Source organism: Papaver somniferum, chromosome 4 (assembly GCF_003573695.1).
Source record: "Papaver somniferum cultivar HN1 chromosome 4, ASM357369v1, whole genome shotgun sequence".
Taxonomy (NCBI): domain Eukaryota; kingdom Viridiplantae; phylum Streptophyta; class Magnoliopsida; order Ranunculales; family Papaveraceae; genus Papaver; species Papaver somniferum.
The window spans coordinates 35,440,448-35,454,120 of NC_039361.1; the positions used below are offsets into that span (position 1 = coordinate 35,440,448).

The following is a 13,673-nucleotide window of genomic DNA, read 5'->3' on the forward strand; positions in this document are numbered from 1 at the left end:
CTTCTAATGTCTTTACCCAAAATAAAACCATGGTCCCCCAAAAAAACCATAGTCCCCAAAAAAATCGTTCTTTTATTTGGGGTGTACAAAGCGCCAGGCCAGACTAGGCTTCCCGGCCCATTTATTTATGTCAGGTCAGTAGCCCAGGCCCGGTATTAGAGAGGTCATAAACATGACGTCTAGGAGTGTGCAACGGACGGACGGATGCGGATTAGGGGGAACCCGCGTCCAATTCGTCAAAGTTGCGGATTTGAAACGTCCAACCGTGTCCGGCCCAATCACCCGCGGATTTGACATCCACGGATCAGCGGATAATACGGACCGGATGCGGATTAACCACGGATTTTATCAAAAAAAAAAAACACAGAAAAGGTGTGCTAGGGAATTAGCGAGTTTTCACATAATGTTGTAAGATTGGAATTAAATCGGATAACCTGCAAATAGCAAGAGTTCATCAGTAATAAGATTGAAGCAGGAGGGACTTCTTTTTAGAAGGTTGAGAACACGAGCAAAGATGAGAGGCTTCATTTGGCAGGGAAATATAAGAGAAACCACAGTTTGGATATAATGCCACAAGGACATAACAAATGTCCCATGCTAGTTGTAATGCCATGAATGTGGTCATTTAGGATGTCCCGTTAAGGATTGACAAGGGTTTGTAGTATACTGTCCTTGCCTCCACTAAGATCTCGAAGTGCAAACTCAAGAGGCCTGTAGTTTCATTAACTTAGTGCCCATTCTAATCGTTTCTTCCCGAAGTTCACCGGGCCTCATGACGCATGATTTACTGCTATGTGTTATGTTACTCATTTTACTCGTTCTTTCTGTTTTTGTTGTCACTGTCGGCTGCTTCAGCCTTCCAGTATTTGGATCATTTCTAGAAGCTCTACGGCGCGTGTGAATCCGCGGATTTCAAAGTCCAACCGCAACCAAACCACTAAAAATGCGGATTTGAGAATCCTACCCGTGACCGGCCCATAAATCTTAAGGATTGGATTTCACCCGCAATTTTGCGGACGGATACGGATGAAATCCGCGGTTCCGGACTTTTTGCACACCCCTAATGACGTCGGACAAGCGGACAGGTTGAGCAAAAAACTTAAGGGAAACTTAGATGCAGGCCCAAAAAAAATAATATTCTTATTGTCAGACCCACAATTAATTTTAGATACCGTAACACCCAAAATTATCTGAAATTATTAAGAATCAATACATAATTCGTTATGAATACTATTTTTTCAGGCATAACTCGTTATGCAACCTAATTTTTCAGGGGTATAATTGGCAACGCAACTTGGATATAACATATCTAAAAATCCGCGCCTTGGAATTTTATAAATTTTATATCGTTGGAAATCTTTTTAAGAGAGCTACACAACGAGTACAAACAACAATATCAAATTCTTGTTTTTCACGAAAAAGTCGGAGGTTATCATCGTTTTAGGGAATTTTCGAAAACTGTCTACATATTCATTACGCAGCCTCCAAAACAGATGCATAACACATTATGCAGACGCATAACGAATTATGCAACCATTTTCTCGATTGCATAACAAAGTTATGCATCTATAACGAGTTATGTAGACATTGTTTTGGTTGATTTTAGTCCATACATAAAAAAATTGATGCATAATTGGTTATGCATCCATATTTAAGGATGCATATCAGGTTATACATCCATTTTCTCGATGCATAAAATATTATGCAACAATTTTCTCGATGCATAATGCATTATGCAGCCGTATTTTGGATGCATATCAGGTTATGCATCCATTTTCAATTTCACACAAAATAACAAAGATGCCGGATAATGTGTTATGCATCCATTTTTTGACTGCATGACATGTTATGCACTCATAACATCATCATCATCTTCTTCTTCTTCTTCTTCTTCTTCGTTGTTCATCATCCAAGCTCAAATAAGCTTTATTATTATTCCCTGTATTTTCTAAATCTCAAATTAACTTTTCTTCCTGTTCTACTTGATTGAAACAATTACAAAACCCTATCTCCATCTCAGAACACATCTCAGATCCATCTTCTCAATCAGAATACCTAATTAAAAAAAAATCATTCATACATCTTTCGGAAATAACAAACAACAAGATCTCGATTCATCTCAGAACATCACCTCAAATCCTAACTTTCGATTTCATTCATCTATTGTTTCCAATCTTCATGTGATTATACTGTCTATCAATATTATTGATCGTAAGTCACAGTTGGGAGGAAGAAAAGAAAAATAATTGAAGAAGAAATTCTCGAGAAAAAGAAGAAGAAGAAAAGATAGGAAGAAACCAAATTTTATAAATTGTGGGTTTGGGAGAAATTCTCACAAAAATTGGGTGCGCGCGTGAACTTTTCCGCCCGTGAATTTCACGGTGTAGAAAATCTATGAAATGGGTCTCCCTATAGTTTTCACAAAACTTAAAGTATAAACATGCGTTCGCACATCTCAAATAATCGGGCTAGCCTACGATGGATTGTAAGGCATTCATGGGATCTCTCGGATCCAGGCAGAATACAAACATATAAAAAGAACCATTTTGGAGTCGCTATATCTATCCCTAATATCATATCATAAGCTTTTCCAAGAAGATCCACTATGGCAAGCTGTAAACCAATTGTAAAAATAACTTGGATGTAATAAGTGTTGGGGCTTTTATACTGCACAAGAACCTGCTGCACGAATTGGACAAGATGAACCTTAAACTATAAAATATATATATAGATTATTAAAAGATTGCATTAACATATTTACAAATCTGATGTTTAAACCACGATATCTTAAATACAGGTTATTACAACTATATCAAGCAACTGCATCTGCAATGTTGAAAAGCTCAATCTCAAACACCAGCCATTCGTTGGGTGCTACACTTTTAGCTTCTTCAGATCCATAGCTGAAAAATGCAAGCACGAGATAATTAAAAAAGAAAACTCGTGATAATCTCAAACCAAAGAAACTATAAATACAAGGGTGTAGTTGTAATGTACCCCATAGATGCTGGGATTGTGAGTCTTCTTTTGTCACCCACGCGCATGCCTGAGAAGTTGATTAACCACCATGAAGTTCAGGCACAAACTAAGTCGAAAAGGTTAAGTATATGTAGTATAAATCTTAAATACCAACCGTTAATCCCGATTTCCCATCCCTTGATAACTTTTCCATTCACTGTGAGAAGAAAACTCTGTTAAAATGGCAATACTACGTATTCTTGAAGTAAAAAGTTGAACTTTTAGTGAAATAATATTATACCTAGTTGGAACCATTCGGCTGGTTTACCAATATTCGATTCATATATGATGCCATCACTCATTAACTGGCCAAAGTAACGAATAAATACCTACAAAAAAAGAAGAAAAATAAGAAAGCAAGAAAAGTAATATTGTATGCCAAAGAGATGCGAGCATACCTTATTTCCAGGAGTGACTATTCTGCTATACTCATTATTGACTTTCTTCAGTTCCTCGATGACCAAACCAGTCGCGAAGGTTCTTTTGCGAAGGCCGTTTACTTCAACTTCCTTGTATTTAACCTCCGGTGGTTTAACCATATTTGTTTCAGTGATTTCCCTGTGATCATCATTATCCATATGTCAGCGTCATTATTCTTCACTACAGATGCTAACTTAAATGCGGGCGCTTACCGAATTCAAGTACTGTATTAAAGTAACAGTAAATATACGAGTGATTGGTTTCTTACTTTTCCACCTCGGCATCTTTGTATGCATCATGACTAGCATCGTCTTCCAAATTATTTTCGATTAAAACTAAAACAAACACCATAAGAAAGTTTATAAGAGAACTGGGAATCACCAAAGAAATTAATGATTTTAGCTTTTGTGGTTGTATGTCTGAATACCATGTCTATTGGGGCCATTGGCAACATAGAAACCGATGAGATGCACACTTGTTGGACCAAGAACTTCAAAAATAACATCACCTTCCTCCTCGTCGAAATCAATACCCACCGTACATGATTCGTTTGTTAACCGTCTCAAAGACAACAAAAAGAACGGACTCTTATCCCCTGTTTTACACTGAACTATACTTCTTTCTTTGGTATGACCCATTATACCCAAAGTCGCCTGCAGATTATTCACATAATTTATCGGTAATTGAGATTGAGAAGGATATAATTAGTGATGCCATTGGTGATTTGCTGATTTATATTTTATCTTCAAAAGATTTTGGTACACCTTCAAGCAAATTGGTACCCCATGCATTTGTGCAAGAAAAATATGCGCCTCACTACTTAAAATACTAATACAACAAATCATCTAAAATTTAATTTGCCAAATTTGAAATGCGCAGCTTTCATTTTTGAGTTAGATGACAACCTTAGAAATATGAAGCCTTCCATGCCCTCTGCCAAAGTGATGTGTAAAAGGCTTTCCTGGTTCTAATTCAACTCCTGAGAGAAACAACAAACATCAAACCATCCATATTCCAAAGAAAACAAAAGGAACACAATAACGTTACTCTTTTTTTTTTTTTTTAATTGTGCTCACAAATAAAATAAAATACATAAATTGTGAGAACAAAACTGACCCCAAAAAGGCATTTCTTCAGCTTACAAGAAATCACTACTAGTCTGAGTGAGAATAGAGAGATAAGTTTGGTGAAATTCAAATTTGACGTTCTGATTGTATTAGTATATATATACTCCATTTGACGTGTTTATAGATTGTCTAAATGAAAATTTAGGTATAATCATAGAGATTTAGGGAGATAACTTGAGGAACTTACTAAAAGAAACACAAATGTAGAAGATTAGGATGACTTTCTGTATCCCCCCAAGTATTCTTGAGCCTTTCCAATTCTCAGTGTCCAATTTGCCACATCAAAGCTTCATTGTTTACTTTCATTCTAACGGCTGAAGGTCCCGCCTTCGTTGCTTTGGTAAGGTAGCAACAAGCAACTGAGTATATTACTTAGGACTTCTATATGTTACGAAATAGTTACATACTAACAGATTATTATATATACGGAAACGGTGGGATTTTTGTCCGAAAATGGATCATTTTCCCAAAATTCATAAAGTATGGCAATAATGGACTTATAAAATATTGTTTGGGAGAAAAAGACACAAAAAAATTTAGTCATATATACCCCTTATTTTTAACTTTATTCTTTATCAAGTCAAATTTCTCTCTCGTATTTATTTTCTCTCTCCAATTTAAAATTAATCGCGAGAAATGTCCTAATTTCCGAAATATAAATCGAATTTTAATAAAATTTATTTTTGGAAAAGACTCAAAAATCTTTACAAAATAAGATTCATTGTTGATATGAAATTTGAAAAAAAATATATTTTAAACTAGACTAAGGATATATTATGCACCCAGGTGCAACCCGGCCAAAATTTATTTCCTATATAAATATGCATTATGCACTCAGGTGCAACTTGGCCAAAATTTATTTCATATAAAAATATGCATTATGCACCCAGATACAACCTGGCCAAAACAGTTTTCCTATAAGAATCAAAAAAATATGCATTATGCATTTGGATGCAACTAGGCCAAAACCTATTTTTTATAAGAATATGGATCATGCACTCGGGTGCATCTTATATATTTCGTGGAAAAATCTAGCTAGTTTTATCCTAATAATCACCTACAATATATGATGCGCAAACAAATAACTAGTAATTGATCTCGATTAATAAATCCAAATCTACGACTATTACCATCACATTCACCATTAAAACATCAAGGAAAAACAAGTGTTAAAGAAAAATAAATAAGAAGAACAACAAAGATTTCAACAGTATACATTATGCACCCGGGTGCATCTAGGCTAGGGATGGCCATTTTCCCACCCAAACCCATCCCAGTGGGTACCCGTCCTATTTGGGCAAACCCACACAATTGGGAATGGGTTTGGGTATGGGTAATACTCGAAACCTAAGCTACGGGGATGGGGTGGGGACGGAATTCAAGGTTTCCGTCCCATACCCGCCCCGTAGCTTTCATATTACAGGGGCTTAGGCTTTTATGTAAGAATTTTATACTTCCACCACTAAGTCGAGCTTTCTTTCATTTATTATATTCTTGATCGTTCTTGTATATTCATCAGTTTCGCTCCTTTGTTGTTGTTAGAGCACTGCTCGGTCGAACTCGCAAGCGTTACTATCTCAAGCTTGTTTATCAAGTTTAGTTGCCAAAACTATAAGTGTTGGTTTCTAGTCTACTTATAGCTAAGTCTCGGACTAGGATAGTAAGTATAGTTGAGATCTAGACTCCACGACGTTCATCATGCAAAGACGAAGAACTACCCAAGGAACTGGTGGAACTTCATCGACAAAAAGGTATGTGGAGACTTGAATTTATCTATCACTCAAAAGTCTATCTATTTTATCTCCTATCCAATATCCAAAGCCCATTTTCCAGTAGCACGTACCAGGTTGGGAAGAGATAATCTCTCGTGAACATCCTATCTCCAAGATATGGTTAAGTTTCTATACCGGCTTACCTGCCTGGGCAACCTGTCGGAGACAATAGTAAGTCCTTGGCACCTTCCGTGCCACGGGTGGAACAGGGGGTGGTCACACCATTTTATTAGGGTTTACTCACTCGCGACCATTAAAATAGCAAGCCCACTTTATCCCTGCCCAGGGCAAGCAGGGCTACAGGGGGGAGTCCCCCCTTTCACGATACTGCTGCCTTGCATAGCCACAGGAGAGAGTCTCTCCTTTCACATATGCTAGGATGGTTTTACATGTTCACTATTGTATGGAAGAAAAGTCGATAACTTTTCGACATCGAAGCACAGGGGACCCAACTATTTTTTCTCTCGGCTAGACGAGGAGAGAGATGAAGAGGTACTCGGGATGGTTGTCGCCGCGTGAATAGGGGGACAACCATCACCAAAGACCAAACACCACTCATAATCCAACACGTATTGTCCCTCTAGTAACGACCGTCTCAGGAAGAGCTAGCAACTCATGTCAGTGATGACAAGAGAAGAACGCGCTCCCGGGGCTAATCGATCCCATAGACACGTTGTGCGCGAACCTATTCTATCTCCTATCTTGATACAAAAGTCGTAGTGCTATATAGACTTCGATTATATACATTTTCTATTTCGAGCCGAGTTTATCTCGCTTATCTATTTCTCTAAATATGTGTTGGTAAGCTTTCGCTTTGGCCAAGTTCATCTTTACTCGTGATGAAAGTCATGTTGATTATTTCAATAACTTTAATATCGCTTTGATGAAAAATAGTTTGTGAATGAACAACTATATAACATCCTCTAAGAAAGTTTCAATGATTAAATGAGAGTTTAGAACATGTAACCATCTTTGGATATAAGAATAGTGTGTTTTCACATTTGTGTAAAAGTCCAAAACCGGGAACCCAGAGTATGCTTACCCGTACGCGTACTGGCGGTTGTTGGAAATCCAGGAAAGTATGCGTACACGTACGCGTACTGCGGAAAGTTCATGTCCGTGAATTTCTGCTGGAGTTTGGAAGTGAAAACAAACTCAATCCGGTTACCTAAGTACGCGTACCTGTTCGCATACTTAGGTAGGTTACTTTCTAAAATTGGTTTGTTCATGAACTTAAACATTTATATATATAAGGAATGCAATCTTTGCAAACCGTGGCTATATTGTTCATGAATTGATTCGAGTGAATCAAAACCAATTTTTCTTCGATTGTGTCTTGTATACTTCTATGAGATCTAAGCAATTGTACAACTCTCTAACTAGTTCATTTGAGTAATTTGAACTAGTTATGGTGAAGATGAATAAGGTTGATATGAATGTGCCAATATGGCTAACCATTGGTTAACTATTGTTGAACCAACTAGGTGTACACGTTTAGGTACGGTTACTCAAATCTAAATGAAGTTACATTTCATTTGTGTATAACAAGCTAAGTTCAATCTAACGATTGAAAGATATTAGCTTGAATCTAATCATGTTTTCATCTAACGGTGAATATTGAATGCTTTGTTACCAAGGTAACTTAGATTCCAAACCCTGATTTGGAGACTATATAAAGGAGAACTCTAGCAACTGGGAAACCTTAATCCCCAGACCTCCTGTGTGATACTAGTTGTGTAGGCTAAAGTCGATTCTCCTTTGACCTTAGGTTTCTCTCGAGACCCTGTAGGTCAACGACTTAAAGACTTTATTGGGATTGTGAAGCTAGACCCAACTATTTTCTTTGTAGTTGCGTGATATGATCTTGTTGTTTCTAATGTGATTGAGTACAATCGTAAGATTGGCTTGAGATTTATATATCCGATAGGCAAGTTAGAAAATTAGTCACAAATACCTTCGTCTCATCGTTTGTGATTCCTCAATATCTTGTTTCGCTAGTCGATTAAGATTATTGTGAGGTGATCGATATTTCTAGGCTATTCTTCGGGAATATAAGTCCGGTATATCAATTGGTTCCTGTTCACCTTGATTTATCAAAAGACGGAACAAAACTCGTAGGTATTTCTGTAGGAGACAGATTTATCTATTCCTGTAGACTTTTCTGTGTGAGACATATTTGATTATTAAAGTCTTCGACTTTGGGTCGTAACAACTCTTAGTTGTGGGTGAGATCAACTAAGCGAATCAAGTGTGTAATATCCTGCTGGGATCAGAGACGTAAGGAGCGCAACTGTACCTGAGATCAATGTGAGATTGATTGGAGTTCAACTACAGTCAAACTGAAGTTAAATTGTAGTAGGCTAGTGTCTGTAGCGGCTTAATACAATGTGTGTTCAATCTGGACTACGTCCCGGGGGTTTTCTGCATTTTCGGTTTCCTCGTTAACAAAACTTCGGGTGTCTGTGTTATTTCTTTTCCGCAATATATTTTGTTATATAATTGAAGTATAACAGGTTGTGTGTTGGATCTATCAATTGGTAAATCCAACATTTGGTTGTTGATTGAAATTGATTGATCCTTGAACATTGGTCTTTGGTACCGTTCAAGTTATCTTTCTTAGATTCAATCGGGCTCGCAACTTATTGTTTGTTTGATTGCGGATTGAATTAAGAGATTGAGATATAACTCTTTGATATACTTTTCGTAAGATTGAGTCTCACTGTCTAATTGATTCTCTTGAAAGTATATTGGAGTTAATCCATACAGATTGCTAAGCGAAATATTGGGTGTGGTTGTTAGACCCCAGTTTTTTCAGTTGTGATCAGACACGTTCTCTAAAAGTTAAAATAGAGAAAATGAAGCAGATAACGAAATGGTTAACGTGGTTGAAGGTAGAATGATAAAGGAAAAAGTAGAAAAACTAATAAGTCATTTAAAGATTCTTTTGTACACTCTTTAAGATGAATTTCTGAATCTAAAATTTTAGAATGCATAATTCTTGTACGTTCTTATTATTTTTGATTGAATCATATTTAAGTTTTGATTATAAACAAATTTATGTATTAACTCAGTGTGACGGGTAATCCATGGGAAACCCGCCCCATGTGGGTATTCCCCATACCCGTCCCGCACCAATTCATATCTGTAATGGGACGGGTATGGGGTTTTAATTTACGAACGGGGCAGTGATTGGGATTAACATACCCCCCCTCCCCCAGGACCATCCCTATTATCACATGATCATCTTTTGACTTTCGTCAAGGATAATGCTGAACGTGGTTAAAGCAAAAAGCTTTCCAACACATATTTCGAGAAAGATATAAGCGAGTTAAACTCAACTCGAAATATCAAATGTGTATAATGTAAAGTCTATATAGCTATATGACTTTGTCTCAATAGGAGATAGAATAAAATAGACTACTCAGTGATAGATAAGTTCACGTCTCCATGTACCTTTTGTTGGTGAAGTTCCACAAGCTCCCCTTAGTAGTTCTTCGTCTTCAATCGATGTACGTCGTGAAGTCTAAAGCTAAACTACATATTCTATCATAATCCGAGACATAGCTATAAGTAGATTAGAAATCAAGATTTATAGTTTTGACAACTAAACTTGATAAACAAGCTTGAGATAGTAACGCTTGCGAGTTCGACCGAGCAGTGCTCTAACAAGTCCAACTACCTAACGAGATTTGGGTCCTGGAGTTTTAAGATCACTATAACTTTATTCGTAAACTTTTCTAGATCCTGTACAAAGCCCTTAGAGAGCCTTTTTACTGCTATTTCTTTCGCATTCGCTAACGTTCCCTGTAAATAAGCAGGTAAAGTCATTGCCATCTTATAATGTTAAATCAGAACGACCAAGAACAAGAATCTACCTTGTAAACTGGACCAAAACCTCCTGCACTAGGCTTATTATCTCCAATGAAGTTGTTTATAGCAATAGCTTGAGTCTCATGTTCAAAACTAAGATCCGGATTGTCTACAGTAAGTGTATTTGGATCCGAAGATTCGTTGTCTTTCTGGAACAGTGAAGTTTCCATCATGTTTTTCTTTTGCGTTCCTGATTTCATACTGAACTATAAGTTGATGTTCTGGAAAAAACTAGACAATGACATGTTCTAAGATTTTTAAAGCTAAATGTTAAGAGCAATACCTTTTTTTTTTTGTCATCCACGTCCAACAGACAAATGTGCACACACCGATTACGAAGGCTTCGTATAACTATCTGCAGTTTTTTTTAAAGGTTAAAACTTTTATATGACTAAGTTTTCAGATAGACCGTAAACGAGAAACACATGAATGGTACCCATGGTTTCACTTTTCTTTTTTCTCTATGCATTGTCACTGGAAACATTATCGGAAATCCCATTCTTTCAGCTGATTGGTTTTCATGGTTGATTCTGTGGCAGTTGTAGAATTTATTGTACAATGAAATCATGAAGTCGACAAATCCTGGTGAATGATAGAAACAACCATTTTTGTATGGTCATCAAGTCAACAAAAATACGTAAACTTCATGGAAGAGAAAAGAAAGCTAGTTAAGCCTTTCAAAGTAAAGATAAAGAAAATAAAACAAGTAATTTTTGGTACATATACAAGGGTAGAAGTCATGCCAGTACATGCCCCATCTCTTCCAAGAATTGAAAGCTCAGCACCATCTCCTTTGAGATGTTTGTATAAGCCCTGAAAAACAAAATATACATCAGATCACTTCTTGAAGTATCATTTGGAGAATTTTTATGGTGATATAATATATAAAGAGCCATCATCTGCTGCTCAAACATAGTAAAAAAAAATATTTAAGAAAATATATACAAATAAGTGATTGGATTCAACAAAAAAGAAACCTTACCTACACAGATATATCATAATTTTTGTGATAACAGAAAAGTGTACCGTGATTTATATAATATCTATTGACATAATATCTACTGCACCAGGTTGGAGGTAACTTTAAGGCTAAAGAAAATAACAGTAAGAGTGCACTTTATGGGGACTAAGCAGTGAATCCATACCTCAATATTTACCTATTGATATTAGGAGTGGGACTAGTATCGTCCAAGTAAAATAAACCATAAAGCCATGACTCAATAGGATCACAAGTGCTTATCGAATGGCTTCCCTATTCTAACTTATTGAAATCTCTACCTGCATGCAGATAAATGACAAAAGGGGTAAATATCAAAGAGAAGGATATATTGGAAAGAAATGAACCTAGCTATTGGGCACTTATATTAACATTAGAGCACCTGTCAGTAAATAAGGGAGTTGAACTGATATATATAGTTCAAAAAGAACATAGTAAACCATTCTATTGTATAAATAATACTCATACAGTGTGTGATACGGTTACAAGTTATTCGACTGAATCCCAAGAAGCACTAATACTCGAAGCTAATAGAAATACACAGATTAACACTATATGATCCAAATTTCTAATTATCCTACCATTAAGGACTTTGGCTCTACATATTCTTAACAAGGTCGTGTCTCTATCCATTCCTAAAATATGTACGAATGACAGAATACATAGCCTCACTTCCTGTTACTGAGGAAAGTATTGGCTTATAACACTAACCGATTTCCACTTCAAACTAATCAATCCTCCACCAGAATATATGTTCAATTTAGTTCCAAGTATAATACAGTAAAGTAAATTAAGACATGCATCACTAAATCTTAATAGAAAGCAAGGAATGAGGTATTTGTCAAACTTTCGGCTTCCATTGGAGTTTCAAATTCAAATCTACTTTGTCATTTTAACGAATAGTTAGCAGGCTAGTTTATAAATTCAATATGAGGCTTTGTTATTGATGGAAACCAAAACATGGATGGTTAAGTAGACATTTAAATCTTAGTAAAACAACTTATGACATTCAAATTCATCCACAGTTCGCATGCAAGGATTGAATACCAGAGAGTATAGGGTTTAATTAACCAAATTTCTAGTTGTCTGAAGATCATTAAAACTAACAGGACTTGGATTAGATGCTCTAGATTTTATGGCTACCAATTCCACAGTGAAATTTACAAAATTTCTACTACGATGCAACGTAGTGACTAAAATTTGAGTAAGTCATCTAAAAGTGATGTCACTAAAACAAGCATAAATCAACCAAAATCGAAAGCTATATAAAATGATCATCAACAACAATACGGGATACAAATGGATATAAAAAAACCTAACCTGTACTAGCAGTCTCTCAATCCTTTGAGCGAGTTTTTTATCTTATAGGAATTTGATTTTCTCAACTTCTTTATATAAGAATAAAGGAAACCCAATTCAAGACGCCCTAAAACTCATCGATTTCTGCAAGTTGCGATCAATATAGCTGAGGAAATCAAATATGGAAGAGATTATTATCAGAGAGATTGAATTTGTCTCTTCACTATCTCTTTCTCGCGCCATCGACAGAAACAAGTAGAGGATTAACCTAACCCTAACTCCACATATTAACTATACCAGGAGGCTAAATTGATAAAAGATTGTATAACTCACTCGTCGGGTTAGAGTGAGTCCCAACACGCACATTGTTGATTAATTAATTTTCAACAATTTCAATTATATTAGTACCTTTTGTGAGAATAGTTAATTTCCCTGGCGTTTGCTCTTACTCATAACTATACTCACTCTTATTTGTTCTCTTGTTCGCTAGTTTTCTTTTTCATTAAAACTATCATCTTACGTTAGGATTTTGTTTAATTATAGTACAACAAGAACTTGGTATTTCTTTATCTTTTATTTATCATTCAACTCGAAATAAATGAATTAATCGGAAGATTATAATAAACTAGTAATGGAAGATTTTACTTTTAAAAATCTACGGAAATATACTTAAAGTTTTAAACCTAATTAGATAAATAAAACATACAACAAGGCTATGTTAATCATAATAAAAGCTTTAGTAAACAAGGTTTGGAGGTACTATATTAATCCTAATGAAAACACATTCAGTGAACAAGATTTGGAAGCAAGTAAAGATTGGATTTTCAAAACTTTGAAGTGGTCTTCCAATCATAATCGTCCAGACTACGTGACTCTAGTTTCCGAAATTTCTGAATTATAATCGTCGCTATATGGACGACTACGCAATGATGGAGTCATCAAAAACAAGAGTGCACCGAATGAGGTAGTCGTCAAGAATTTAAAGACTACATAATTAGAACTTCTTGAATTTAGTTGTCAACACATGAACGACCTCATCTGCCGTAATTCACTTTAGGTTACTACTGCTAGAAATAAAATTAGCCAGAAACTATATCTATTTCAGGATAGAACTATCCAGAACTCTCCAGATTATTGTGACAATTGGCTCTGAACTTAGAAAAAAATAGT

The 13,673-nt window shown here is 35.9% G+C and overlaps 2 protein-coding genes across 8 annotated transcripts; both read right to left on the reverse strand.

Moving 5' to 3' along the window:
• Window positions 1-2,701: 2,701 nt before the first annotated feature.
• Window positions 2,702-4,618, reverse strand: LOC113273726 (peptidyl-prolyl cis-trans isomerase FKBP53-like). Of its 2 annotated transcripts, none has more exons than XM_026523355.1 (9): window positions 4,555-4,618; window positions 4,344-4,417; window positions 3,866-4,091; window positions 3,707-3,773; window positions 3,417-3,576; window positions 3,260-3,347; window positions 3,134-3,175; window positions 2,998-3,046; window positions 2,702-2,903 (listed from the first exon to the last, which is right to left on the reverse strand). In XM_026523355.1, exons 1-9 carry the CDS (start codon window positions 4,565-4,567, stop codon window positions 2,813-2,815), a joined length of 810 nt encoding a protein of 269 aa, XP_026379140.1. In that variant the 5' UTR covers window positions 4,568-4,618; the 3' UTR covers window positions 2,702-2,812. The 2 variants fall into 2 exon arrangements, 1 of the variants encoding a protein (XP_026379140.1); XR_003322571.1 differs by having other exon boundaries at window positions 2,705-2,903; window positions 3,134-3,191.
• Window positions 4,619-9,912: 5,294 nt separating this feature from the next.
• LOC113273728 (G-type lectin S-receptor-like serine/threonine-protein kinase At4g03230) lies at window positions 9,913-13,150 on the reverse strand. Of its 6 annotated transcripts, none has more exons than XR_003322574.1 (6): window positions 12,525-13,149; window positions 11,353-11,485; window positions 10,957-11,020; window positions 10,491-10,789; window positions 10,213-10,397; window positions 9,913-10,141 (listed from the first exon to the last, which is right to left on the reverse strand). XR_003322574.1 is itself a non-coding variant. In XM_026523358.1 (6 exons), the coding sequence occupies exons 3-6, from the start codon at window positions 10,773-10,775 to the stop codon at window positions 10,013-10,015; spliced, it is 519 nt and encodes a 172-aa protein (XP_026379143.1). In that variant the 5' UTR covers window positions 10,776-10,789; window positions 10,928-11,020; window positions 12,525-13,150; the 3' UTR covers window positions 9,913-10,012. The 6 variants fall into 6 exon arrangements, 3 of the variants coding, with proteins under 3 accessions (XP_026379143.1, XP_026379141.1, XP_026379142.1); XR_003322573.1 differs by having other exon boundaries at window positions 10,491-10,558; window positions 10,644-11,020; XM_026523358.1 differs by lacking the exon at window positions 11,353-11,485 and having other exon boundaries at window positions 10,213-10,399; window positions 10,492-10,562; window positions 10,644-10,789; window positions 10,928-11,020; window positions 12,525-13,150.
• Between the last annotated feature and the right edge of the window lie 523 nt (window positions 13,151-13,673).

Coding starts and splice junctions, on each gene's coding strand:
- LOC113273726 (XM_026523355.1), bottom strand. Junction 3,577..3,706: donor AAAGATGCCGAGGTGGAAAA/GTAAGAAACCAA, acceptor TGATGATCACAG/GGAAATCACTGAAACAAATA. Junction 3,047..3,133: donor ATGGGAAATCGGGATTAACG/GTTGGTATTTAA, acceptor TCAACTTCTCAG/GCATGCGCGTGGGTGACAAA.
- LOC113273728 (XM_026523358.1), bottom strand. CDS start 10,775: ATGATTTCATTGTACAATAAATTCTACAACTGCCACAGAATCAACCAT. Junction 10,563..10,643: donor AAAGAAAAGTGAAACCATGG/GTACCATTCATG, acceptor AAAAAACTGCAG/ATAGTTATACGAAGCCTTCG. Junction 10,142..10,212: donor GTTTTGGTCCAGTTTACAAG/GTAGATTCTTGT, acceptor GCTTATTTACAG/GGAACGTTAGCGAATGCGAA.